This window comes from Vipera berus (assembly GCF_964194415.1).
Source record: "Vipera berus genome assembly, chromosome: 15".
In the NCBI taxonomy this organism is placed as follows: domain Eukaryota; kingdom Metazoa; phylum Chordata; class Lepidosauria; order Squamata; family Viperidae; genus Vipera; species Vipera berus.
The window spans coordinates 9,582,605-9,608,812 of NC_138218.1; the positions used below are offsets into that span (position 1 = coordinate 9,582,605).

At 45.5% G+C, this 26,208-nt stretch overlaps 6 protein-coding genes across 11 annotated transcripts; 3 read left to right on the forward strand and 3 right to left on the reverse strand.

The window, feature by feature from the left end:
• Positions 1–668: 668 nt before the first annotated feature.
• SURF6 (surfeit 6) lies at positions 669–5,573 on the reverse strand. Of its 2 annotated transcripts, none has more exons than XM_081340048.1 (5): positions 5,356–5,573; positions 3,351–3,569; positions 2,346–2,585; positions 1,975–2,060; positions 669–1,658 (listed from the first exon to the last, which is right to left on the reverse strand). In XM_081340048.1, exons 1-5 carry the CDS (start codon positions 5,408–5,410, stop codon positions 981–983), a joined length of 1,278 nt encoding a protein of 425 aa, XP_081196174.1. In that variant the 5' UTR covers positions 5,411–5,573; the 3' UTR covers positions 669–980. The 2 variants fall into 2 exon arrangements, with proteins under 2 accessions (XP_081196174.1, XP_081196175.1); XM_081340049.1 differs by lacking the exon at positions 5,356–5,573 and adding an exon at positions 3,960–4,154.
• Positions 5,574–5,583: 10 nt separating this feature from the next.
• On the reverse strand, positions 5,584–9,700 carry MED22 (mediator complex subunit 22). 2 transcript variants are annotated; one of them, XM_081340065.1, is made up of 5 exons: positions 8,877–8,972; positions 8,155–8,279; positions 7,534–7,614; positions 7,056–7,264; positions 5,584–5,929 (listed from the first exon to the last, which is right to left on the reverse strand). In XM_081340065.1, the coding sequence occupies exons 2-5, from the start codon at positions 8,275–8,277 to the stop codon at positions 5,719–5,721; spliced, it is 624 nt and encodes a 207-aa protein (XP_081196191.1). In that variant the 5' UTR covers positions 8,278–8,279; positions 8,877–8,972; the 3' UTR covers positions 5,584–5,718. The 2 variants fall into 2 exon arrangements, with proteins under 2 accessions (XP_081196191.1, XP_081196192.1); XM_081340066.1 differs by lacking the exons at positions 5,584–5,929; positions 8,877–8,972 and adding an exon at positions 9,499–9,700 and having other exon boundaries at positions 6,773–7,264.
• Positions 9,701–9,771: 71 nt separating this feature from the next.
• On the forward strand, positions 9,772–13,973 carry LOC308675073 (large ribosomal subunit protein eL8). Of its 2 annotated transcripts, none has more exons than XM_081340061.1 (8): positions 9,772–9,875; positions 10,748–10,868; positions 11,628–11,777; positions 11,978–12,118; positions 12,365–12,444; positions 12,801–12,931; positions 13,540–13,609; positions 13,821–13,973. In XM_081340061.1, the coding sequence occupies exons 1-8, from the start codon at positions 9,873–9,875 to the stop codon at positions 13,923–13,925; spliced, it is 801 nt and encodes a 266-aa protein (XP_081196187.1). In that variant the 5' UTR covers positions 9,772–9,872; the 3' UTR covers positions 13,926–13,973. The 2 variants fall into 2 exon arrangements, with proteins under 2 accessions (XP_081196187.1, XP_081196186.1); XM_081340060.1 differs by lacking the exon at positions 9,772–9,875 and adding an exon at positions 10,457–10,492.
• Positions 13,974–14,196: 223 nt separating this feature from the next.
• On the forward strand, positions 14,197–16,696 carry LOC308675079 (large ribosomal subunit protein eL8-like; the record flags this gene model as incomplete). The annotated part of the gene is made up of 5 exons (XM_081340070.1): positions 14,197–14,407; positions 14,654–14,733; positions 15,409–15,541; positions 15,786–15,865; positions 16,554–16,696. 5 exons carry the CDS (start codon positions 14,197–14,199, stop codon positions 16,632–16,634), a joined length of 585 nt encoding a protein of 194 aa, XP_081196196.1. The 3' UTR covers positions 16,635–16,696.
• Positions 16,697–17,116: 420 nt separating this feature from the next.
• Positions 17,117–21,411, reverse strand: SURF1 (SURF1 cytochrome c oxidase assembly factor). 2 transcript variants are annotated; one of them, XM_081340059.1, is made up of 9 exons: positions 21,341–21,411; positions 20,296–20,368; positions 19,723–19,853; positions 19,243–19,319; positions 18,909–19,100; positions 18,679–18,751; positions 18,191–18,353; positions 17,487–17,568; positions 17,117–17,333 (listed from the first exon to the last, which is right to left on the reverse strand). In XM_081340059.1, exons 1-9 carry the CDS (start codon positions 21,401–21,403, stop codon positions 17,267–17,269), a joined length of 921 nt encoding a protein of 306 aa, XP_081196185.1. In that variant the 5' UTR covers positions 21,404–21,411; the 3' UTR covers positions 17,117–17,266. The 2 variants fall into 2 exon arrangements, with proteins under 2 accessions (XP_081196185.1, XP_081196184.1); XM_081340058.1 differs by having other exon boundaries at positions 19,243–19,325.
• Positions 21,412–21,454: 43 nt separating this feature from the next.
• Positions 21,455–26,114, forward strand: SURF2 (surfeit 2). Of its 2 annotated transcripts, XM_081340055.1 has the most exons (6): positions 21,455–21,582; positions 22,195–22,349; positions 22,797–22,900; positions 23,219–23,410; positions 23,867–24,024; positions 24,624–26,114. In XM_081340055.1, exons 1-6 carry the CDS (start codon positions 21,475–21,477, stop codon positions 24,696–24,698), a joined length of 792 nt encoding a protein of 263 aa, XP_081196181.1. In that variant the 5' UTR covers positions 21,455–21,474; the 3' UTR covers positions 24,699–26,114. The 2 variants fall into 2 exon arrangements, with proteins under 2 accessions (XP_081196181.1, XP_081196180.1); XM_081340054.1 differs by having other exon boundaries at positions 22,797–23,410.
• The last annotated feature ends 94 nt before the right edge of the window (positions 26,115–26,208 follow it).

Below are 26,208 nucleotides of genomic sequence, written 5' to 3' on the forward strand. Positions count from 1 at the left end.
GATGTAATTCCATCCTAAAAGACTTGAAAACAAGGCAGAAATTTCCTTCATGTATGTTTGCATTGACTATCAAGTCGCTCAATGAACAACCACCCACTGGTATTGCACCAGCACAGATTCTCATAAGCTTATAGAAGAACAAACTGCAAAAAACATCTCGGTTAAAGATGTGTAATTTAACCAGGCTTCTAGTTCTGCACTATGTGTCAGATGTGTTTATTTGAATTCAAAGATGCTTCACTTTGGCACATCAAGCTTGGATAGAGGAACCAATTGTGTGTTTCAGTGACCACTGCTGAAAACAGGATAAATTGAGCTTCATTAAACTCAAGCACATTTGAGTTGAGGGATGCATTTTCTGGAAATGTAACCAAAATATTTATCCACTAGCCAGTTCCCGACAAAAATCTACATCCCGTAATATGTTTAACCAGGTCATTTAAAATCTAGGCAGTTACAAAACTGAATGTCCATTTTTGTTTGCATTTCAACCTGTTGTATAAATCCAGGCAACTGGGTTGATTTATGTTGTTGTTGTTAGCTGCGAAGTCGTGTCCGACCCATCGCGACCCTATGGACAATGTTCCTCCAGGCCTTCCTGTCCTCTATAGTTTCATGTATTATACCAAACAATATACCAAACCAACAAACAAGCTGAGAATGCAGACTAGAATAGAAAATTTAATAATCCCCGTTTTCCTTTAATTTATTCCTAGCATTAAGAGGACATTAATAGGACTTCAGGTCTCACTCCCCAAAACAGGAAAGGATAAATTGATAGACGTGTGGAAAGAGACCATCTAATGGCTCAACTTTGGTTGAGAGACTTCAGAAAGAAGGTCCTTCTCAAACTAAGGGTTGACCCAAACAGACTTGGTTGCATCATCTCCATGCCCCATCAGCTCAGAGGAAGATTTTTGTGGATTCTCTAACATCCATCACACTACTCATTCAAACCCGGATTGGGTTAAAACCCAGTTTCAGTTAGAGCCAGCTTTCTTGAGATCTTCAGGAAGAATGCGGCCTTTCTTCCGAGCTTTAGCCTTCTTCTTCTCAATCCTGGCCAGCTTCTTCTGCTGGATGTTCTTGCGACGTTTCTCTTGGCGCTGCTGCATTCTCTCCACCACCTGCTCTGTTCGCTTTTCCCATTTCCTCTGACGCTGGGCCTTACGCTTCTCCTTGCGTTTCAGGGCGGCCTTCAGCTTCTCTTCGTCATCACGGATCTTCACACCTTCTGCCTTGTAAAGAACATTTGTCCACTGCATCTTTGCTTCCAACTCCTTAGCTTTCTCCTCATCTTTGGCCTTCAACTCTTCCAGCTTAGTCTTCCGAGACTCCAGCCGGTTCAAGAGTTGCTTATAATTCTTGCCAGTCAGTGGCGTTATGTTGCCTTTTACGGATTTTCTTTTATCCTCCTTCTTCTTCGCTTTGTTCAGCTCCTCTTCCGCGTGGACCTCCACCTTGTTAAACAAGATGTCAGCCTTGCTCTCCGCCTGCTGGGTCTCTGAGTCCATGGCGGACGACGCCTCTTCCGCTGTTTCCTTCTCTAATTTCTCCTTCATTTTGATCTCTTTCCTCCGGCGTTTCTTTCTTTCTCGTTCGTATTTCCTTCGCTGGCGCTTCTCCAGCACGGTGGGTGACAGAGCTTTGGCACCAGCCTGCAAGAAACACGAAACGATCCAGAAAGTCATTTTGATCTGCTCCACTCAAGTAGACAACCTTGTCCCTAATGTGGTAACTCCAGAGATTCCAAACAAATAGGTGATCACACGACAAACTATTGTAAGTTGAGGACTATCTGTATTTTAAACACTCCCCATGAGGGTGTGAAAAGATGTGGAATTATTGCAGTACCTGTCCAGAGGTCAATGGCTATATTCCCAGATAAGTTATATAAGCCTGAAGGTCAAATTAATACTCATTTTCTCCTGGACCTGGAAAGATATTTTTTTTAAACTTATGTCTCCATCTTACCTTCCCAGATATTTCTTGAATTTTGCTGTGTAGCCTCTGCCGCAAGAAATCCATTGCAAAATTCGTGTCAGATGTCTTTTTACCACCTGGGTACATTAAAAAAAAGAAAAAGAAAAAGTATAGCCCACCCGTGCAACTTCACAACAATCCTGTGAGGTGGGTTGGGCTGAGAAAGAGAGGGATGGGCTCAAAGTCACCCAGCTGGCTTTCGTGCCCAAAACATGATCTAGAACTCTCAGTCTCCTGGTGATTGGACCAAAGTCACCTAGCCATGCTAAGGCAAGACTAGAATGACCAGTCTCCTGCTTTCTAGGCCAGCATCTTCACCATTAGACCAGGCTGGCCCAGTTCCCCTCCGACCACATTCTTACCTGTAACACCAGGTGCTACCGATGTTTCTTTCCCATTTCTTTCTTCTGCATTGGCACCAGCTGTGATTGGAGTAGCTGAGTCTGGCTTCTTAGCATTGGAACTTGCTGGCTTGGCTGGCGATGCTTGGCTGAGTTTGCTCCCAGAAGCCCCCACCATATTTTTCTTTTTCTGTTTTTTTTCTTTCTTTCTCTTCTTCCTGGCCTGGGTGCTCTCGTCCCTCAGCCTGCTTCCCGGCGCTCCTTTGAAAACAGACCAATGGATTTATTATGTATTTAATTTATACCCTGGCTTTATTATTTTTACAAATAGCTCAAGGCTGCTAATATATCTAGTACTCCTTCCTTCTCCTATTGTCTGGACAACAATCCTGTGAGGTGGCTTGGACTGAGTGGGAGGGACTGACCCAAGATCGCCAGCTATCTTTCATGCCTAAAGCGGAACTAGAATTCACCATCTCCTGGTGATTGGCCCAAGGTCACTCCAGCTGGCTTTTATGGATACGGTGGGACCAGAACTTACGATCTCCCAGTTTTCAGCCTGGTGCCTTAACCAGTAGACAAAACTGGATGTCTAGATTTCCCACTCAATGAGAGAAAATGAAGATAAATCAGTTCCCGTTGTCTAACCACTTCTACCTGCCCATTTTAGAAAAATATCCTTTTTCAAGGCTCTAAAGTGAGTATTTCCAAGGTCTCAGATTTAATTAGATGATCAGTTAGAGAAAGAAGAAAAGCAGTGACTTTGTATAGAAAGCTGCAATTTGAATTTTAAATGACTTTAATCTCTGAGAAAAATAAGGGTTGCCTAATCCGCTAGTCCTCTGCCTGATCCTTTTAAAAACAGCAACTTTAGTATTCTATCAGAACCTTCCTTTGAATGCCCAGAGTCACTGAACAGACAGATGGGAGGCATATAAATTTAATCCACAAATGAAAGTCAGGACGTGACTCTTCTAAATTCCAATATATAGCAGTGAGCTAAATTGGTGTAATTAATAAACGTACCAAACTTCCTTTTTGCTGGCTCGTGGACTTCCTGGGTGCAAATCTTCTTTGCCAGCGCTTGCAAGTAAGAGTCCGTAGCAACTAAGCTGGCCATTTTAGAGCAATGCCCAACCAAGATCAAACCAGGTTTTCTCCAGAGGGAAAAAAACACCGCTGAAATGATGGGGGGCTTCACGTCGCCGTTTGGCCCTTCATCTGTTTTGCCGCCGAGATGAAATCCTGTGCAAAGAAAGAAAAAAACAACTGATGGAACAGTGCAAAGCCATAAGGTTGGCCTTCCGTATTTTTTTTTTAAATGCAGAGGGAAGATTCAATTGATCAAATGTTTTTAAGACTTGAGGCCAACCTAGAGGAATGTTAACCTCTATTGTCTGATGTTTTTATCTTGTCGTTTTTATCCCTAGAATCACTTGATAGAAAGAAAGAGGGAAGGAAGGAAGGAAAGAAAATAGATGAGGAGGTGAAAAAGGGTTTTGCATTCTCTCTCTTAGCTTCCCTTTTGTAGAATTGGGAAAGAGGGCAAGGTTGGTAGATCAGTTAGCAAGCCAAAGACCCAAACTTCCAGAGCTAGGAGTCTTCAGGGGCTGGGGAGAGAAATCCATTACCTACTGGGGGGGGGGAAGGAGGTTGTCCGAAGCGGGCTTAGGATCGGAGGAGGGTGGGCGCAAAAGGAAAACCCCGCGCGCAAAAGCGGGGCGCGCTCGGGCAGCTTCTGACCCACGTGGCTGGAGAGGTAGGCTCGCCAACCGATCCACCCGATCTCTTTGCAAGCAGATCGGGGCTCGATTGCTTGCAGCCTGGGAATACTATGGGATGGCGGAAGGGTGGGTCAAGAGGAAGGCAGGGGCGGGGCGAAGAGGAGGAAGCTTTGCGCGCCTGTTTTTTTGCTGCAGGCTGGCGCGCAAAGCGGCACCGGCTTGCGGTCCCTGCGCGCGCTTGCCCGGGATCGCGCATCTGCACGGCTTCTGGTTGCCCCGATGCTTCTCCTGCCCCTTCCAAAAATGGAAAAATAGGGTTTTCAGCCCAGAGAACCGGGCTAAGCAGAACCCCTTGAACCATTAGGACTCAGGGTTCCAAATTATTATTTTATTAAACTAAGCAAACCACAAAGCAGCCATCGTTTTAGCACAGGCTTCACCTATATTTTTAGCTTTTGATTATAGGGCATCCTGTTAACTTAAAACAATAGCTTGGCGCCAGTGTGACTGTTAAAAGCATATTTTTGAAAGCTGTAAAACTGATCTGCCCTCTGCAGCTGACTCACTACACCACCAGGACATAAATTAACCCAGCAAAATAAACTTTGGATATCTTGTTTTGCCCTTCACGCTGTGACATTCTTTCCAACATCGGTCTTAATTCTGCAGTTCAGTACATAAGCTCTCCTATCAAAACCAACGTCTCATTTTTGCAATTGGGTTTTGTGACGTCCTTCGAAACGTCTTTATTTCTGAGTTCAGTTTAGTGACAAGTCTTCCGACACAGACACTCCAGGTTCAGGTCTTAAGTGTTGGAAAGAACTTGGGCACTGCCAAGCTCGGCTACTTTTATTTCAACAGCCTCGTACAATAAGGAAAAGCATACGCTTAAAAAAGAAACAGTAAATTTTACCATTAACGGATAAATCTTTCACATGCTCAACAGGTAAATTGTCTGTCTAAGGTTATCTGATTTTTGAAATCACATCTCACATCGAGTGGAAAAGTTGTGGGTCTCTTAATATCACTGGTACCTTAAACCCCATTGGCTGGATTCTTTGCGGGGTTTGTAACTCAACAGTATTTGGGGACCCGATGTTTTCTCTTTCTCAAGAGTCCCAGAAAAATAGACCTCACAACACCACACCGGTCATTTTCCTAATCTGAGCATCTCCTTAAAGAAATGTCTGAGTTGTGATGTTAAAATATCTCACAGGAAAAAAAGAAAACATTTCCAGAATTATCAAAGCTGTTTTGCAACCACGAACGAGAGGGAGACAGCTTTTTATATGTTGTCCTTAACTTACGACTACAACGGAGGCCAAAATTTCTGTCACTAAAGGAGACTGGCTCACTGAGCATGGCCCCATCGTACGATCTTCCTTGCCGGCGTTGTTATGCGAATCGCTTCCCCGAAGTTGGATCACATGACCACAGGGATGCGGCAACTGTCGTGTGTGAAAAACGAGCATACGTCCCTTTTTTTCCCCCAGTGCCGTTAAATTTGGTCACTAAATGAATGGTTATAAGCCAAGGACTGCCTACAAGGCCCAACGAAAACAGCCAGGTTTCCTATGCAATACAAGGTATTCCTGGCCTCACGACCAAAGTTTCTGCTGCTAAAGTTTTATTGTTCCAATGCCGTCTGCGTGGAAGCAGGGGATCCTTTTTTAGGGGTGTTCGGGAGCACCCACTCCGTGCCCATTAATGTGCGGATGCAAAGGCCCTGAGCCCTGTGAGCTGGGCAGATTCTGCTCCATGGCGCTGGCGCTGGCGGCAGCCAGGGAGGTGCTGACGAGATTTTCCAGAGGTGACCCGGCTGGTTCCTGTCTCCAGTAGGCTTCGGAAAGAGAGAGATTGGTGGCATCGCAGACGCCGTAGCTTGGCGGAACGAGAAGCCCGTTTTAAGGCAGCGAGGAGCGTCAAGGAAAGGGAGACAAGAGGCCGGAGGGAAAGGAAGAAAGCAAGAAAGAAAGAAGCAAAGGCGTTACAAAAAACAGCAGCAACACGTTTAAGAAGGCAGTAGCAACAAATTGGGGGTGGGGGGTGGGGGGTGTTTTCCCCTTTTCAGAACCAGGGTTTGGCGATGGGGCTCTTTAGAAGAAAAAAAGAAATTCATCCTAGGGGTAAGTCCTTGACTTACAACGGGTGGACTGTTCGACAAATGGGACTGAAAAAAAAGGGATGGCTGTTTTTAGCATTTACAGCATTCCCCACCCCCTGTGGCGACATGATCACAATTTAGACACTTGGCATTTAGACTTCCCGACAATCACAGTCATTGGGGGGAAAACGGATTCAATTAACAGCCAGGTTACTAACTTACAAAACTGCAGGGGTTCGCTTAACAAACGTGGCAAGACAAGTCGTAAAATGGGGGGGGGCAAAGCCCACCCAACAAATGTTTCCCTTAGCAACAAAAATGTTGGGCTTAAATGTGGCCGTAAGTCGAGGACTATCTGTATTTTGTAGAGGGGGTTTGTGTTAAAATCTCCCAAATCCTGCCCCACCTTCTTCCTTCTCTCCACCAGAAGCCCTGCTCAGAAGCCAGCAGAAATTGCAAAAAGAATGCAGACAAGTTGCGGAAAAGAGGCAAGGCCAAGCATTAAGAGACAGCAGGAGAAATAAGGCGATTCTCAAACAAGCTAGCTGCAGCATTCATTTAGGGGATTCTCATATACTATTAGAGATATACAAAAAAAAAAAAACTAAGAACATCATCAAACGTTTAAATAAAATAAGAACTGGCTATTTCAGACTGAGGAAGGGGGGAAAAAACCCCAACCATTTAAATACATGGGATTGCAAACAAGGAAATACGAGTCGCTTGATTTTTTTTTTTTTTTGAGGATGGCCAGAACCACCCTGGAAATATTAAAATAACAGTTTTTTTAAAAAAAAAATAAAAAATCAGTTTTAAGAAGCCTCAGAGCGCAGCCTCTGTCTCCAGGGTCAAAAAAGAGGCCACGGTGTGGTTATAAAAGGTTCTCCGTGGATTTATTTGTACCTGGAAGAGTAATATTCCTCTTCCAGTTCGTAGAGGTCGACGGAGATTTCATCCCGCAGCGCAATCAGTTTCTTGTCGCATTCCTCTTGGAGAGCCCGCAGTTGTTGGTTGCGTTGGTTGATGGCTTCATTGACCGAAGGAAAATCATTAAGGATTAAGAATTGCTTCAGATCCGACACCAGCTTCATGAGGGACTCGCCAGCTCGGACCTGATGGAAAAATTTGAAAACATGGCCAAATTTTATCAGAGCGATTAGCAATTTCGGTCACGGCTTATTTCCTTCCCATTTTCTGGTGGGACCGAATTAAAACCCTGTTTGTGAGGGTGGGCTGGCAGACTCTTCTTGCTAATGAAATTAATTCAGTTTATTTTATCTAGTTGTTTATCAATAATATGCCTAAATAAAGGTAAGTTAATGAAAGGCAGGCATCACAAAGCAACCCTGGGCTGGAGAACTCTCAGATCCAGCCCACTCACAATATTTGCTGCTCTGACGTGCATCTCGTAGTTGTCCTGTTCGCCTTGCGTTGCACGAGATACTTGCGTTTCTTCTTCAATCTGAAAAAAGGAAGCAGGAACAAAATCTGAGAATCTGGGCGTTTTCCCGATATGCAAGAATAAAAACACTTGATGTGTGAACCACAATGAAAGGGTTCCCTTATCCAAGCTGATAGCTTCATCTCAAAATGCAGGCTATCTTCCTGCACAAGTGTCTACATGTACTCCTTGACTTACAACTATTTGTTGAGCAACCTAAAGGTAGGACACTGGAAAAACTGATTAACAACCGGTCCTCACACTTATGACATACTTAAGTCAAGGGTTACTTGTACTTTGCTTGATTTGCAGGAACGATCATTTTATTCCTTCTGCTATGAAAGTCAATGTTCTGGTCTTTTAAAAAGCTGTCAAGAATTTTCCCCTCTGCTAATAAAATCACTTTTTCTGTTTCTTTGCACTATGCCATGTTGTTTGCTCACGAGACATTTTCAAAGCATGAGGAATATGGCAAAGAAACCACGGAGGCTTATAATGAGCCAAAGTTTAGGTTTGAAGAATGGGGAAGTTGGGAAAAAAGGTCTCTTCCCAGATATCTACCTTTGCAGATTTAATGATTTCTGTAAAGTTGTCCATGATGGATTTGACATCATCTTTCAGTCTCTTGTTATAAGACTGGAGGAGAGTTTCTTTGCTCTGGGGTAGGACCCTCTGCTGCGCCATGGCTGGGAAAGGAAGGGACCAAGAAATGGCATCACTAAATTACAAAGTCCCGGGATTCAAAGAAAAAATGCATTAAAAATCAAAATTGAAAACCATGTTGTTGTTGTTTTAAATGAAACATTGCCCATAAACAGTGCATTTCAGTTTTCAGAGTTAAAATTTGCACTTTGTGTCAAGGTCAGCCACACATTACCTCCACTGCCCATCGATATTAACAAGAAAATTAAAAAGAGAGGCCACAAATAATCCAACAACTGATAAAAGTCTAAATTCATAAATACACACAGGTGCACATGCGTGCATGTCGGTCTGTGTTTGTAACCTGCATGTAGACAAATAGAAGATTTGATTGATTTGATAAGGCAGATCTATCAAAATTGAGGAGCTGAAAACCAAATCGCAGAAGACGGTATTGTCATGTATTGCCCAAAGTGTTTTAAATCGCTTGCTTAATGTCTGACCTAGATTGCTGTATTGATTAACGGTTTTTTAACGGTTGCTGTCACTTGAAAGCCAGACTGGCTGTCTCCGAGTTGATATTTAGGTTTGGGGCGAGAAACCGTTACTTTAAACCTATTGGTTGCCGCCTAGAGGCTAACCGTATAAATAGCTGTGCAGCAGGCTTTAGGGCTGCCTCTGTTCTGAGTTTAAAAGCTTGCTTTCTGTTTCAACACTTCTGCCTCGTTCAATGCCGAGGGAACCGGAGATACATAACAGGTATGTTGTCACTGTGTGTTGGGGGGAGAGAGCAAGGGGGGGAGGCTCAGCTAATCTCAATGTACACTTGTACTTTAAAGGTTTATTATTATTATCTTTCAAATTTATTTAACTAACCAAGGGACAGAAGTGGAAGAAAGGCTGCTTTCATACTACACAATGAACCACAAACTATATATAGATAGATAGATAGATATTTTGCCCTGAGTCCTTCCGGAGAAGGGCGGTATAAAAATATAATAAATAAATAAACTAACCACGTCCCGTTTGGCTCAAACGATTCCTGGTCATGTAGCTAATTCAGGGTTCAGAGTGTAATGCAAATTCCCTCCCTCCCAAATATAGCCTCCCATTAACCATGAAATGAAGGTGGGCGCCGTGACAATAAGGCTAATGAGGACTAGAGCCTTGCTCCACACAATTAAAAGGCCAGGGGCAAAGTATTGCAAAAGCGGCTTGAGACTGCAATGCAATTGTTTAATTAAAAAAAATCCACGTTCTTACCTTACCAACATCCACCCTTCTTACTTCCACTCCTTAAATCAAGCATTTCCCATCCGAAAAGGGAGTTTTCTCACGATTGGCCGAATTAACCCATCTTGAAAGATGATTGGCTGTTCGGGGAAGGAAACACTCTTCCGTGTTCTATTGGGTTTGTCCCTGCAGGCCTTGGACAGGTGGACACTCTAGGAGCTTGCAGAAGCCGGATGGTCGCTTGTCTCTGGTGAAGGTCGGCTGAAAAAAACGAAACAAAATCAGATCGGTCTTCCTCTTCCGCAACTTGCCGCGTGGTTCAGCGCCCACCTCTCGCGAGAACCGGCGGGACTGCGATATACTACCCAGAAGGCACCGTTCTCTCTTTTCTTTCTCCAGCCAAGATGGTGAGTCCCTGCGATGCGTCGGGTTTACCGGATCTTCTCATCCGGTGCCATCCGCCCATCGGAGGCCCGACTCGGGCGGCTTCACCGCGCCCCAGAAGGCCAGGAACCCCACCGAACCGGGATCGGCTCCTATGGGGGGGGAAATAATGGGAAGCCGATCCTGGGCTGGCTGGGCTGGAGCTTCGGCCTCTATGGAGCTGCTGCTTAAAGGCATGTCAGCCATGCCGATTGGGAGGCAGAGCCAACGACTTAGTCCTTTGCCGGCTGAGGAATTGTGGGAATTGAAGTCCACTTCGTTTTAATGCTTTTGCCGAGGTTGGGGATCCCCCAGAATTAGGCAGAGTGCCAGGGATCTTCCAATTGGACTTCAGCTCCCAGAATTCCCCAGCAAGCCTAGTCATGCCACGCTGGCTAGGGGATTCTGGGAGTTAAGTGCAAGTTTTAAAAAGTCGGCAAGTTGGGAGATTTCTCCCCCCCCCATTGAGAGCAACGGAAGTCTTAGTTTATTTTATTTATTTTTATTACATTTATATCCCACCCTTCTCAGAAGACTCAGGGCGGCTTACAAGCTTAGCAGTAGCCTTCATTCTATGTATATGCCTGCTTGTTGGAGAAAGGTTAATATTTAATCTAGTTTAGGGCGTTAATGGGGGGAGTTTTAAAATTGATATTTGCAAGTGGATCCGCACTTGGTTGGGATGCTGGGAGTTCTAATCCAGCGCCTAGTCTGGTCACCAGCTTTGGGAACAGCCATTTGGGGAAGGGGTCAGAAAGCTTGGAAAAAGTTGTATAGGAGATGGTGCACTTGCAGATCTGGAGCAGAGAGGTGGTTTTGAGCTATCCTGGTTTAAACTTGTGCTTCGTCTTTGCAGCCGAAGGGAAAGAAGGCCAAGGGGAAAAAGGTAGCTCCGGCCCCTGCAGTGGTCAAGAAGCAGGAGGCCAAGAAGGTGGTCAACCCCCTCTTTGAGAAGAGACCCAAAAACTTTGGCATCGGTGAGTTGGGAAGGTGGGTCTAATCATGCAGGGAATGCTTTACGTCAAGAATTGTTTTCGTAATTTATTTGCTTTGGAGTCCTTGGTGCTTCTGAGCACGGTTGTTTTCTTGCAGTTTATTCGACAAAAATTGGAGATATTTCCATTTGGAGAATACAGATTACTGCTTTCAACTGGATGCTTCCTTCGAAACTGTTAAAACATTAGCCATTCCAGCTTAAAAAGAAAACTTAAGGTCGCTTAACAGATCTTCTCTCAAAAGCCCTTTGGAGCAAAGCACCGAAAGAGATGCATTGGTTACGTACTTTAGCATTTTCTGGTCTGGTAGTTAGATCTAGCAGTGTGCTTTTACTTCTACGTATCTTGTGCCAATCAGGAGAAATTGCCCTGCTTCAACTGTTATTACAGCTGTTAGGATGAGCCCTTTTGAAGGTTAGGGAGACCACATTTTCATTATATATTAGAAAACTTAATTGTTGCCCTTGATTCTTCATGGAACCTGTTTATTCTTTGTTGCTTTTGCTGTCTTGTTTATGAAATGTACATGCCGCTCACCGTGCAATCGAGCAACTCTTGAAGTTAACTGTTGTGAAAAGGGTGCAAGCAAATGATGGAGAAGAATATTTGCTAACTGAGTGGCAGTGCTGACAAGCTTATCCACCAAGATCTCTGATGCTGGTGCCCCTTTTCCTTTTGGAGGGAAAACGCCCGCGTGGCTTACAAAGCACAATCCTATGAGTTTAATGCTGTATCTTTCAGGCCAGGATATCCAGCCCAAACGAGACTTGACCCGCTTTGTGAAATGGCCTCGCTACATCCGACTCCAGCGCCAGCGGGCAATCCTTTACAAAAGGTTGAAGGTGCCCCCGGCAGTGAACCAGTTCACCCAAGCCCTGGACCGCCAGACTGGTAAATTGTGATTTTTCTATTACTCTTGCAAAATTCAGGGCTACAAATAAAAAAAAAAAGGTCTTCCTGTCTGCAGGTAGCTATGATCAGAATTGAGTTTCTTGATAACTCCCAACCACCAAGATCGCTGATGCACAAAGGAGAGTTAGGAGAGCCGGCCAAGAAATCCTCCAGTTCTCATTTAATGTCTTTCTCCGCAGCGACTCAGCTTCTGAAGCTGGCTCACAAATACAGGCCTGAGACCAAGCAAGAGAAAAAGCAGAGACTGTTGGCCCGGGCAGAGCAGAAAGCAGCGGGGAAGGGCGATGTTCCAACCAAAAGGCCGCCTGTGCTGAGAGCAGGTAAACTTGGAGCATCTCTTGTGTGGCGTTCCTAAGCTTGGTTAGCTAGAAAGGAACAGCCTTCCCTGGGGGTTTGTCTCGACAACCGGCTGTTGCAATGATTACAATTTCTTTACCTGAGCTGCTGAATGAAGGGGAAAAAAAATTAGGGTTATCTGAGCTTTAGCAGGTTGTCCTATTCCTCGTTGGCGTCGCGTACGGTCCAGCTTAGTTAATGCTGCAAAATTAAGTTTACCGATTTTTCAGGTGTCAACACAGTCACAACCTTGGTGGAGAACAAGAAGGCTCAGCTGGTGGTGATCGCACACGACGTAGACCCCGTTGAGGTAAGCAGATGGAGAAGACTTTGTCCTTTTGTATTTCCAAATGTTGTGCTAGAGAGCGGTTGAGTCCCAGGCTTTGGGGTAAAGAAGCAACAATTATTTCAAAATAAACTTAGCTCACAGGCAGGAAGTCTGGAAGCGGCTGTCTTTTGCAAAGCAATCCTCAAAATCCCTTTGGGGTTTGCTTGGGCTCGGCGATTGCAGTGATGTTTGAATTTCTTCACCTGACTTCCCCCGTGGAGATCAAAACTAGACGAGCTTTTTAACACTGAGCGATCGCCACTGCCCGAGTCTCCCCTCTCTGGTGGAGGGGCCGCAGGGCCCCCTAATTGAAGAGGCTTCCCTTCTCTCTGGTGCAGCTGGTGGTTTTCCTGCCCGCCTTGTGCCGAAAAATGGGGGTCCCCTATTGCATCATCAAAGGCAAAGCCAGGCTGGGCCGCCTCGTCCACCGGAAGACCTGCACTTGCGTGGCCTTCACCCAGGTTAATCCGTAAGTAGCCCTTAAGGGAGCTTTGAAGAGGGGGGTCCTGCCCGCTTTCCGTACACAGCGGATCAAATTGGGGTTTGGTCCAGATGCCAGCAGAACAGTAATTTCAGTAGCTGCTAGAAGATCAGAGACTTGTGGTGGGTTGGAGGCCCGTTAAGAGAGCAGCTGGACACAGGTAGCCCTCGAGCAACGGCCCCGGTTGAGCCCAAACGTTCCACCGCTAAGCAAGACGCTTGTTAATTGAGTTTTGCCCCGCTTTAACGACCTTTCTTGCCACAGCTGTTAAGTGAATCACAGCAGCTGTTAAGTTAGTAACATGGCTATTAAAGGAATCCGGCTTCCCCCTTAACTTGCTTGCCAGAAGATTGCAAAAGGGGATCACGTCTCTCTCACACACACACACACACACACACACACACACACAGTTGCCAAATATCTGGATTTTGATCATGGGACCATGGCAGTGCTGCAAGGGCGGGCCATGTGGGAAAATGGTAATAAGTGAACTTTTTCAAGCGCCGTTCTAAAGTTATAAGTAGAGGACTCTGTGTTTCTGGCGTGCAACTTCCATTTTTGAAAGGTTGGCCTTGACCCTCTCTCTCTCTGTGCAGTGAGGACAAAGGAGCCTTGGCTAAACTGGTGGAAGCCGTTAAGACCAACTACAATGAGAGATACGATGAGGTAAGACTGCCTGATGTCTGGTTGGGTTTCTCTTGCAAAAACGTAGTCCGCGGGTCTCTTAAGGGGCTTGACGTAGATTATACGTTAGTACTCTTAGCTTCTGAGATACTGCAGCACACAATAATTGGGAAGGGTACCGCAATTTCACTATGGCAGAATCGACATTTCTTCCTGCTTTCAAACAAATGTCCCTTTTTTTTTTTCTTTCCAGATTCGCCGTCACTGGGGTGGGAACGTCCTGGGTCCCAAATCGGTTGCTCGGATCGCTAAGCTTGAAAAAGCCAAGGCTAAAGAGCTGGCCACCAAGCTTGGATAGATGTGTCAGTTTTTCTGTACATAAAAATAAAATTCTAAACAAAAAAGGCTCTTGTGTGTGCCTCAATCGTCTTTCCTCTTCCTATTTTCCCCAACAACAACCCTGTGAGAATTACTGGCCCAAGGTCACCCAAATGGGCATTATCTTAAGCCTTCGTTCTTTGTCCTATTTTCCATGATCACCTCATTCGATATCCAGAAGAGCTAAAAAGGTAAGTTTTATTTACAATCGGCATTTTAAGAAACATGAATCTTATCCACCAAGATGGCTGATGCACAAAGGAGAGTTAGGAGAGCCGGCCAAGAAATCCTCCAGTTCTCATTTAATGTCTTTCTCCGCAGCGACTCAGCTTCTGAAGCTGGCTCACAAATACAGGCCTGAGACCAAGCAAGAGAAAAAGCAGAGACTGTTGGCCCGGGCAGAGCAGAAAGCAGTGGGGAAGGGCGATGTTCCAACCAAAAGGCCGCCTGTGCTGAGAGCAGGTAAACTTGGAGCATCTCTTGTGTGGCGTTCCTAAGCTTGGTTAGCTAGAAAGGGAACAGCCTTCCTGGGGGTTTGTCTCGACAACCAGCTGTTGCAATGATTAAAATTTCTTTACCTGAGCTGCTGAATGAAGGGCAAAAAAAATTAGGGTTATCTGAGCTTTAGCAGGTTGTCCTATTCCTCATTGGCGTCGCGTACGGTCCAGCTTAGTTAATGCTGCAAAATTAAGTTTACCGACTTTTCAGGTGTCAACACAGTCACAACCTTGGTGGAGAACAAGAAGGCTCAGCTGGTGGTGATCGCACACGACGTAGACCCCGTTGAGGTAAGCAGATGGAGAAGACTGTCCTTTTGTATTTGCAAATGTTGTGCTAGAGAGCGGTTAAGTCCCAGGCTTTGGGGTGTAAAGAAGCAACAGGTTTCAAAATAAACCTTTGGCGCTCAGGTAGGAATAAGCAGCACATCACTTGAGGAAGGAAGGAAGCGGACCGACGTTACCTTAACGTTTGCAATATTCAGGGCTACAAATAAAGTGTGTTCCTGTCTGCAGGTAGCTGTGATCAGAACTGAATCTGAAGTTACACCCATTAACTCGTCCAGGTCATTAACCAATTCGCCACATAACTACACCTGATTTTATGACCACTTTGGGGGGTAGTCTTTAAGTGAGCAGTTAAGTAAACATATTGGACCCAATTTTTGGTGCTGAATTGCCAATTCAGAGCGTGCCAATAAAAAATTTGATTTCAGGGTACGAATTTGCTGGCTACATTCAAAATAATGTGGGGTATATGAAAAGGGAGGAAGGGAACCCTCTTGGGTTTAGCCCGAAGGGGAGGGGGGGAAAAGCATTCTCTAATGTGCAGATGATGGAAGCAAATAATCTGAGTTTCTTGATGACTCCCAACCACCAAGATCGCTGATGCACAAAGGAGAGTTAAAAGAGCCGGCCAAGAAATCCTCCAGTTCTAATTTAATGTCTTTCTCTGCAGCGACTCAGCTTCTGAAGCTGGCTCACAAATACAGGCCTGAGACCAAGCAAGAGAAAAAGCAGAGACTGTTGGCCCGGGCAGAGCAGAAATCCGCGGGGAAGGGCGATGTTCCAACCAAAAGGCCGCCTGTGCTGAGAGCAGGTAAACTTGGAGCATCTCTTGTGTGGCGTTCCTAAGCTTGGTTAGCTAGAAAGGAACAGCCTTCCCTGGGGGTTTCTCGACAACCGGCTGTTGCAATGATTAGAATTTCTTCACCTGAGCTGCTGAATGAAGGGCAAAAAAAATTAGGGTTATCTGAGCTTTAGCAGGTTGTCCTATTCCTCGTTGGCGTCATGTACGGTCCAGCTTAATGCTTGCAAAATTAAGTACTGATTTTTCTTTCCAGGTGTCAACACAGCCACAGCCTTGGTGGAGAACAAGAAGGCTCAGCCGGTGGTGATCGCACACGACGTAGACCCCGTTGAGGTAAGCAGATGGAGAAGACTCCTTTTGTATTTGCAAATGTTGTGCTAGAGAGCGGTTAAGTCCCAGGCTTTGGGGTAAAGAAGCAACAATTATTTCAAAATAAACTTAGCTCGCAGGCAGGAAGTCTGGAAGCGGCTATCTTTTGCAAAGCAATCCTCAAAATCCCTTTGGGATTTGCTTGGTCTCGGCGATTGCAGTGATGTTTGAATTTCTTCACCTGACTTCCCCCGTGGAGATCAAAACTAGACGAGCTTTTTAACACTGAGCGATCGCCACTGCCCGAGTCTCCCCTCTCTGGGGTTTCAAAATAAACTTTTGGCTCACAGGCAGGAATAAGCAGCCACGTCACTTGAGTCACATTTTCTCTCTCTTTCCCCCGTTTCCTCTTTGATAAATTAAGTGGACTGGGAAAAACGCAGGGAATAACGAAACTGGGATCCGCTTCCTTGGTTGGCCTAGTGTTAATCTTTACCTTCTTGCCTCTGAAGAAACGGCTGCTTTGCATCACTCTTGTGCTTTCATAGAGTGACTCTCGGTTATACTGGTTAGATTACATGTTAGTACTCTTTGTTAGCTTCTGAGTTACTGCAGTACACAGTAATTTGGAAAGATACTGTAATTTCGCTATGGGAGAATCAACATTTCTTCCCACTTTCAAACAAATGTCGCTTTTTTTTTTCCTTTCCAGATTTGTCATCATTGGGGTGGGGACATCCTGGGTCCCAAATCGGTCACTCGGATTGGTAAACTTGAAAAAGCCCGAGGCTAAAGAGCTGGCAACCAAGCTTGGATAGATGTCAGTTTTTTCTGCACATAAAAATAAAATTCTAAACAAAAGGCTCTTGTGTGCGCCTCAATTACTTGAAAGGGGTTAACTCCCAGCTCTCCATCTGATTTTTATAGAATTCTAAACACCTTTCCTCTTCCAATTAATTACTGGCCCAAAGTCACCCAAATTGGCATTATCTTAAGCCATCGTTCTTTGTACTATTTTCCATGATATCATCCACTATCAGGAAGAGCTGAACACTATAAAAGGGTAACAATTTTATTTACAGTCAGCATTTTAAGAAACATGATTCGTCTTCGCAGAAATACAGGGTTCCTCCGATGCCGAAGCCCCTAGTTTTAATTTCTTGTTCACGGAGTAGCCTCCAGTTGAAAAGATTTCCTCAAGGCTCTCCCCATGAGTGTCTTGATACCAGTAATATTTACCCAAATATGTGAGAATAAGCTCTGCCTGGATTCTAGCAACTTCTGGCTTGGGTGAGGTTCTTTTCAAGATTGCTGATGTCCGTCCAGAAGTCCCACATCGTCTTTGAAATGCTCCGTTCTATGACCTGGGCTAGACGGGCCACTTTTAAAAACCGCACCTGAACCCCCATTCTTCAATTGTAGGACTCAGAAAGGCACCTTCTGAATGAATCTCTTGTACCACAAGAAGGAAGTGGCCGCACACAGAGTGTACCTGTTGCAAAAGGAGCAAATTGTTTGATTTTCATGGACATGGAACACTCGGCTGGATGGTTTTCTATGATCCAGTTGACCTATTGGTTCAGTAACAATGGCTTAATTTCTAGACCCCCTCCCCGCCAGCTAAAATAAATGTATTGCTACTCACCAAGTAAGTATGTACTGCATGTGCTCATTCCGTAAAGTTACTCGGGTCTGGCCACCAATTGGCCCACCAGGAACGGAGCTTCCTGGAGTCAGCGAGAGAATTCAGTAAGATTTCATTTGCGTCATCGATTGCCCGTTAAGTTCAATAAACTTAGATTAATCACTGCGAGGCTCTCTTAAATATTGCTTCAAGGATTTAAGATTTCCCCAACCCTCTGCCCTTGAAGTTTGTGGAATTTTAAGTCCCAAGGTTGGGCTTTTCTAGGGAGACCACCACCCTGCCATTAAGACTATTGGCATGTCTTCCCAAGGGGAGCGCATAAAGATTGCTGCCCATTAGTTTACACCTTGAAGCCGTTTTAAGCTTTAATAACTCTTGAAACACTATTTAGTACTAAAGTAACCAAGATAGGTACACAGATTACATGTGATGGTTTCTGGGTCATTAATGTCACTGCCACGTGCCAGCATTCCAGTCTTGAATTTCATCAAGATCTACTAGGCAAGCTGGGTTACAGAGTCCGACATTCTTTGCATTTAGCAAGGCATTTAAATCTCAAATACTGTATTGGGGGGGCCACCGAGTGGCTTACTTAAGTCCTGTTCCACTCAAATAATTCCTTAAACTATCTCGATCTTAGCAAATTTTAAACTTCGCCTAGGAAAGCTGTGCGTAACATCCAGGAAAATCAGAGGGGGACTTACTGTAGTCTGCATCAATAAAAATGGGTTCTGCTCCCGTGACTTTGGCCATGGTGTCCAAATCACGGTAAAACCAAGTGTTTTGTTCAATGTTGTTTTCTGGCACAAAAGGCCTCCGAGGTTCTGACAGCCTCACCAGCCCGGTGAGTTCGATATCCCCTTGGATCTAAAAAACAACAAAAACAAAAACCACCAGAAGAATCCAACTGTAATTTCTCTTCTTCAAAACTTGACTAGCTAAATCCAAAACAAATATGGAAAGGAATAAAACCGTTTCAAAACATTATTAATAATTTCAGTTAAAGGACCTATTGTTTGGCGCAGAATTTCATTTTATGAAATTATGAATTATTATAGTTAGGAAGTTATGAAACTCAGCGTGCCTGGCTGAGGAATTCTGGGACTTGAAGTCCCCAAGTCATAAATGGGCCATGTTTGAAGACCCCTGCCTTAAGCAGAGAGTGCTAATCCCTACAAACCCAGCGACATACCTGTCCCTTTAATCTGGTCTCCGGATTCATCAGCTTTCTGGAAACAAATCCTCTGTTGACTAGGATTGTTATCCTGCAGTTTTGTTTTGTTTTAAAAAAATAAAAATAAAAGATAGTTAGTGGGAACTTCCACCCAGTTAATTCTCAGGGTGAGTGCAAGACTGCATTTTATTTGTTTATTTAAAACCCAGGCAGCTCCTTAAACCTGGTAGCTGATAATATATACACACCCAAGGTCAGTGCAATAAAAGGGAGTGATCACATGGGCTCCGCTCTCTACGTTCGACATGATACGGCCAGCATTCCTGGCTTCTTTCTCAGCATCTACTGGGGAGCGTGGGAGTACGTATAGCTCTTTGCTGTGGTTAAAATGACCTCTGACCTTGACCGGCACGTATTCCATTTTGTTCAGTTCATAGAGGCTGTAGAAAAAGAGCACGATAAGGAAGGAAAATCTGGGTTATAGCTTAGAAAGCAGAAGCCCCAGTGAGAAAAAAAATTCCGCCGATTAGTATCATCTCAGTAATATTCTATTTCTCTTTACCATTCCCAAAAGACACTTACTCGGTTGGCAGTGGAATTGGCTCGGCAAAAACCCTGCTTTCCAGCTCGGAAATCAGCCTCAGCTTCCATTCCCGCCGCTGAATCTGACACAAAGCACAAAAAGTTGGACTTTTGTTCCCTTGTGAAGGGGGAGAAAATGCATCTCGATCTACAGAATTCTTCACTCACAACAGCATGAGGTATTTTACCCAGTAAATTAACAAAGCTTTTAAAATTGCCTGTAATTAATTCTACGTAAAACCAAAAGATTCACTGCCCTGGAGAAAAGAACACATTTAGCACAATAAGGAATTGGCTGAAGCCATAATCCTTTTCTTACGTTGAGAGTCCCTTTGCATTCTGTACATGGCAATAGCTTGATTTATACCACAAAAAAGGGTAAGGAAATATGAGAATAAGGTATATTAAGCTACCCAAAAATTTATCCGGACCTCAGTTTAAAAGGTCCAAAGAGCCAGCCTTCACTTCAACAGTGTGTACCTGCCAAGATCCAAGGAAAAATGAACCTATTGGGATGAGCAGAAGTCCCCATTTTAGTATGTTTTCTTCTGTGGAGCGGGCAGTAGCAGCTGAGGCAAAGTTTCTCGCTGGACAAAGCCTCCAACAAATCTCTTGGGGCGGGGAAAAGGAGAAAAAAAAGTATGATTAATGGCAAAGCTATTTGTAAAAACTCGGAGGTGGCATCCGGTTTATTTCTCAAATTTCTACCCCACTCATCTTAACTAGCTGACTCTGGGCAGTTTATTGATAATACCATACCACTGAATATTTTATTGTAAGCTGCCCAGAGTCACTCAGGTAGATGGGCAGTACAGAATAAGCAACAGGGCTGCTGTTTGCATTTGTTTGTTGCATGGATGTTTTTACTGTTTGATTGTTTTTTCCATGGTTTTTGTAATTTTTAGAATTGCAAGTTGCCCAGAGTCCCTTGATTGAGCTGAGTGGCTAGAGAAATTGGATGAATAAATAAAAATATAAAGCAACGGTGTTCTTTTTTAAAAAAAACATAGGGTTTTTTCCTAAAGCAAAACACCAGGTTGTTTCACAACTCACTCGGCGGTTGCCGTAAGGCATCTTTCCGACAGCAGCGGGCAAAGGACCTCCTCCCATCATCCAGGCAGGAGAACTGAAGGAAAAGAGTAGACGTTGAAGGAAAAATGGGAAAAGAAACCCCAAAGCCAATACATTTCAATTTATTCCACGCACTGACAGTGAACTTCAACCCAGCCCCTCAACTCACTGAGAAGAAGCCCCAGCCTACCTCGCAGGGCTGTTAATCCAGCTGCTTGGAACCCCAATGCCCACAGGCTTTCAAATGACCCTTGCCACTGAAAGCTAGGGCCCTCCAATTGTTTGGCACTCCAATGCCCATAACTCCCCATGGGGGCATTTCCAACTCCCATGCCACTGAAGCCCCTGCCCCCCACATATATTTGGCACTCCAGTGCCCATAACTCCCCATGGGGGCATTTCCAACTCCCATGCCACTGAAGCCCCTGCCCCCCACATATATTTGGCACTCCAGTGCCCATAACTCCCCATGGGGGCATTTCCAACTCCCATGCCACTGAAGCCCCTGCCCCCCACATATATTTGGCACTCCAGTGCCCATAACTCCCCATGGGGGCATTTCCAACTCCCATGCCACTGAAACTCGCGCCTCCCAATATAGTTGGCACTCCAGTGCCCATAACTCCCCACAGAGGCGTTTCCAACTCCCATGCCACTGAAACTCGCGCCTCCCAATATAGTTGGCACTCCAATGCCCATAATTCCCCACGGGGGCATTTCCAACTCCCATGCCACTGAAACCCCCCCCCATATATTTGACACTCCAATGCCCATAACTCCCCACCGGGGCCTTTCCAACGACCCATGCCACTGAAACCCGTCCCCCACATATATTTGGCACTCCAATGCCCATAACTCCCCACGGGGGCCTTCCCAACAGCCCCGTCCCAAGCCCCGCCGAGCTCAAGGCGGCTGCCGGGCAAGGTCAAACGGCCCCATCGCGGCAGACGAAGGAGGCTCGACCTGCCGGGCGGCCGCCTGCCAGGGGCGGATGTTATTACGGCCGGGGCGCCTCGGCTTCCCTCACCCGGAGCCTCCGGAGAGCGCCCTGGAATCCCCCGTCGCTTAGTAACCGCCGCCACGCCGCCATCTTGCCTGGGGGGGTCAGCGGGTGAGAGCTTCCGGGTCGCGCAGCCGCGGCTTCCGGTGCGGCGCGGAAGCATGGCGGAAGCGCCGCACGGGCAGGGGGAAGCTGAGCCCGGCTCGTCCGAGCTGGAGCGGTTCCTGCAGCGGCACCCGAGTTTGCGCGTCCTCCCTCCGGGGAAAAAGGTGATGGGCGCTCGCCGGTCCGGCGCTGCGGAGCAAGGGGAGGCCGAGCGGGTTGGATGGGAGACCACGCGGAGATCCCAAGGGAGGCGGGGCTTGGGAGGCTTGGTGCAAGCTGGGGCGCCTCCCTTTGAATCGGGCAGGCTGGCTTGGCGGCGCCTGCCCTGCCGGGTCCAGCTTCGGAAGCTCGAAACTGCTTGGTGGAGGGGAGACCACTGGGAGATCCCTGCTGCCCAGGCTGGGAAGTTGCATGCGAATTGGTCTCGGCTTAAGGAGGCGACTCTGGTGGAGAGGATGGCTTGGCGGCACCTGCCCTGCCTTGTCCGGCCTCCAAAGCTCTAAAAACACCTGGGCTGATGGACGGGAGACCAATCGGAAGTCCCACCGGATTGAACCAAAGTGGAAAATTCAATTTGAACTGGTCTTGGCTTAGGCAGGCTGTTCCTGAGGGCATGTTGGCTTGGCAGCACCTGGCCGGCCTCAGCTGGTCTCCAAAGATCAAGATGTCTGGGCCGATGGACACCTGGATGGGCCACCACTCAGAAATCCCAGGAGTGGCCAAACCACAGAGCTCCATTCAAATCGGTCTTTGTTTACCCTGCCTTTCTCCTCCAGGTCCGCTGCACGTTGACCGGTCATGAGCTACCTTGCCGGTTGCCTGACCTGCAGGCTTTTGCAGCTGGGAAGAAATACCTGCGTTTGAGCAAGGCCCCAGGTGTCTTGGACTACAGCGAGTACGAACCGCACATTGTGCCCAGCACCAAATATCCGTACGTGTGGTTCACAAATGGTGTCCCAGCAGGGGAAACGGCTGAGTTTGTGCATTATGCTCAGACTGAGGTTCCTGCGGGAGGCAGCCTGGGATGGGTTGTGCTCAAATCGAGCAAAACCTTTTGACAAGTTAGTGGGATGGATTTATGGCAGGATTTGATGGGCGGTTTGTTTAGCTGTGGTGTAGCACAATATGCAGTGGAGTGATCCAGTTTCCTCCTTCCCCTTTAGTTACACACCACAAATAGCATCCTGGGATCACAACTTGCAAAAATCCCAGCCAGATTAGGTTATGTGGACGAGTGACCATGTCTGTACAGTATTCATTTAATATTCAGTCTTTTTCATAGGTAAAAGTTTTCTTTCTTTTTTTCTTCCTTCTTCCTTCCTTCCTTCCTTCCTTCCTTCCTTCCTTCCTTCTTTTCCTTTTCCTTTCTTTCTCCTAGGAATCAACTTTTCTGCAAACTGACCCTGCGTCACCTCAATAAGATCCCGGAGCATGTTCTCCGTCACGTCCAAGGCCGGCGTTATCAGAAAGCACTTCGACAATGTGAGTTGGCAGTAAAGTGGGGTTTTTTTTCTTCTTTTTTTCATCCCAAGAACAGCGTTTTTTCTCAAAACGGTTCCTTCGTTTCCTCGGCTTCGTCAACCTACCCCAGGAGGTGGTTAGATCACCTGCTCCAATCCTTGATGTTGTATCCAAAGATAAAGGGGGAAGAAAACTTTCCTCCAAAGGGAGAGAAGCTGGCAAGGGGTGTTGGGTATCGCAGGATAGACTGCCCGAGACGCACAGGTTCTACTTTTAGCACTGGTGGCTTGAAAGAGCCTGAACTCTTTCCAATCGGATCCTTTTCTCTCTCCTTTACAGATGAGGAATGTCAGAAAGAGGGGCTGGAGTACGTCCCGGCTTGCCTCTTGCAGAAACGCCGACGGCCACGGCAAGAAACGGGCAACGGCCTTTGCAAACGGAAGGGGAAGCCGAGAGGGGCATTCTGGGAACCTCCCGCCAGCGATGAAGGGGGCAACGAAACAGACGACAGCCTGAGCGACTTATACCCAGGTAAGTGAACTAGAAGGCCAAAAGAACAACATCCGGATGCGAGCATTGATTTATATTCGTGTTCCCTTCTCTCCCCCTCTTTTAACCTTTTTACTGATAAAACTTTTAACTGTAACTATGACGAATGTTATTACTGTTTTATCTTTTCCAATGCTTCTGGTTTTTAATGTTTTCTAAGCCGCCCGGGATTGTTGTCTCCAGACGAGAAGGCCAGGACAGATAAATCCAATAAATAAATAAATAAAAATATTTTAACTCTGTTGTGAGGAATGGGATCTTACTCGCTAACGTAGCTATTTTCGGAAAAACCTCTTAGGTTTTACGCCACCAAGGCTGGTTTCCAGAGGCAGAAATTATAAGAAAACTTCTGGTGTTGATTTTAAGGGATGATTTTTTTTAATGTTTACATTTAACGTTAAATGTTTAAACATTAATGTCTAGTGCTTATTTTCAAAGCTGAACTGTTCGAAAGAAAAAATGCCACGGGCAAGGAGACCACCCTCCACGAATTTATGAGCGACAGTGACGAAGAGCCCCCCAGGCCGGTGGTGGAAAACGGCAGCCAGGTCGAAGCGATGGAGGTTGATTCGCAGAGAGCCACGAAAAGGAGAAAGGTAAAGCCGGACAGTTTGACATCCGTGGTTGTGTTCGTGCTCACCTTTTGCTAAGTTAGGTTAAGACTTAGGAGTTGCACGTGCTAAGCTTGGTTCCTTTTAAGCTCTGCTTACATTGCATCCATTTCTGGCCCGTTAGGAATTTGGGGATAGTCCCATTCCTTCCCACTGTTAATGCTATTTATATATTAAAAGTGATCGCTGTTTTCCAATTCTTCACACATTCGTTCTTACACAGACAAGACACTGTTCGCTGTTAACACGATCCAGGATTTGCAGAATTTAAATAACCTTTCTTATATTCCCAGGAGTGCTCAGGTTAAATAGAAGGTAATATTTTTAGTAGTGAGATGATTCTGGAACAGAAGGCCAGACATTCCTCTGGTTCTCTTTTAAAAATTAGCTGAGCGGGGACTGCATATAATTCTAAACATACTGAGAACTTTTCCTTAGCAACATATACGAGAACTAGACTTGGATTGCCAGTTAGTAAGTCTTTGGACCATCCTCATGAGGCTTAGAAACTTCTTTAATGAACAATTTCTTTACAAGTTTCCACTTAACTGTCTGCCTTTTTTCACCCCCTCTTGTCGGTCCAGAAACAAGTCAGCCCTCAAAAGAAGAAATTCAAAAAGTGGAACAGAAAATCTAAAAAGCTTCGGAAGAGTCATTAACAGGAACTCAGTCTTTCTGATGGGTCAAGCTACAGTTTGTGCAGCGAGAAGACTATCGTTAGAACTTGAGCATGTTGCATTTTATTTAAGCATGGTCCTTTTTTGTGGGAGGGGGAATTGTATACATGTTACTGTTCTTCGATTATATAAAGTTGTTCAACTCTACTGCGTTTCTGAATTCTTCACTTTGACAGTCAAGGGCAAAATTGCCACAAGGAAATCCGGTTTGTTCAGAACCCCAAATTTTTATTCAATTGCTAATTCTGGCTGCTTCTAGGCAGCGAATAATTACAGATAAAGGCCAAATAATACTTGTTTTTCTAAGATTTTTCTTAGAAAGAGGGAGCGGCGGGGGGGGGGGAACATTGCTGGTTTAAAAATTGTGATAAACAAGAGCGCACCTTAACAAAAACCCAACAGCCGCTCAAGCAACTGCCTGGTGTCTAAGCCAAAAGTTGTGTGTTTGACTTTGAACTTGGAAAAGAAGGCGCCACAAAATGTTTTCAGTTTTAACGTCCCAGCTCTGCCTTCCAGTACAATCAGATTAGAGGTCTGAAAACTTTTGTGCAGTATAAAATGTTTGGAGCAGTGAAAGGTCACTACACCTAGACAAGCTGATACCAGGGAACACTGAAGCAGGAGATAAATTATAGCTAGTCCTCAACTTACAACAAGGGAGCCCAAAATGTATGTTGGTGAGGCGGTTGTCAAGCAGCTTTTGCCCCATCTTACGACTTTTCTTGCCACCGTTAAATTAACTTGAAGACTTCCTGTAGTTCCACTCCTGGCTAATAGAGTTTTCAGCTCCAAGATGAAGCATCCAATTGACTTTGAAAGTAATTTTGATGTCTGCTAAGGGGACCCATGGGTGGTAGCTCCCTTTGCAAGTATCTTGTTCAGAATCAAATCACGGCTTTGAAATGCAGCTTGACTCACATTTATGACGGTTGCAGTGTCCCGGGGTCATGTGATCCCCTTCTGTGACCCGACAAGCAACGGAGAAGCCAAATTCACTTAACCACATTATTAGCTTCACAACTGCAGCGATTCATTTAAGAACCATGGCAAGGAGGGTGTAGAATGGGGCAAAATTCACCTAAGAACTGTCTCGCTTAACAACAAATTTGGGGGCTGGGTTGTGGGCGTAAGTCGAGGATTACAATACATTTGTTGCAGGGAATATTTCCCAAGTTAAAAGGTGGCTGGAGAGATCCTGATTTTGTTCCGACGTGTCAGAGAATGAACATTTTCAAGCGCTGCAGTAATGTAAAAAAATTCTCTTTCGGACTAACCATTAAGATTTATAACTTGGATGGTCTGTTCTCCATCTGGGATGTGATTTCATTTAATTACAACTTGAGCGTCAACCAAAAACAAAAAACCCTTAAAATACAAGATGGAACACCCATCACACTGAAAAGTACACAGCAAGGTTATCGGATCAAAACAGTTTTTAAATTTAAGGGGGGGGAAAAAAACCCGGAAAAAAACAGTTGTCAAAAGAAATTCA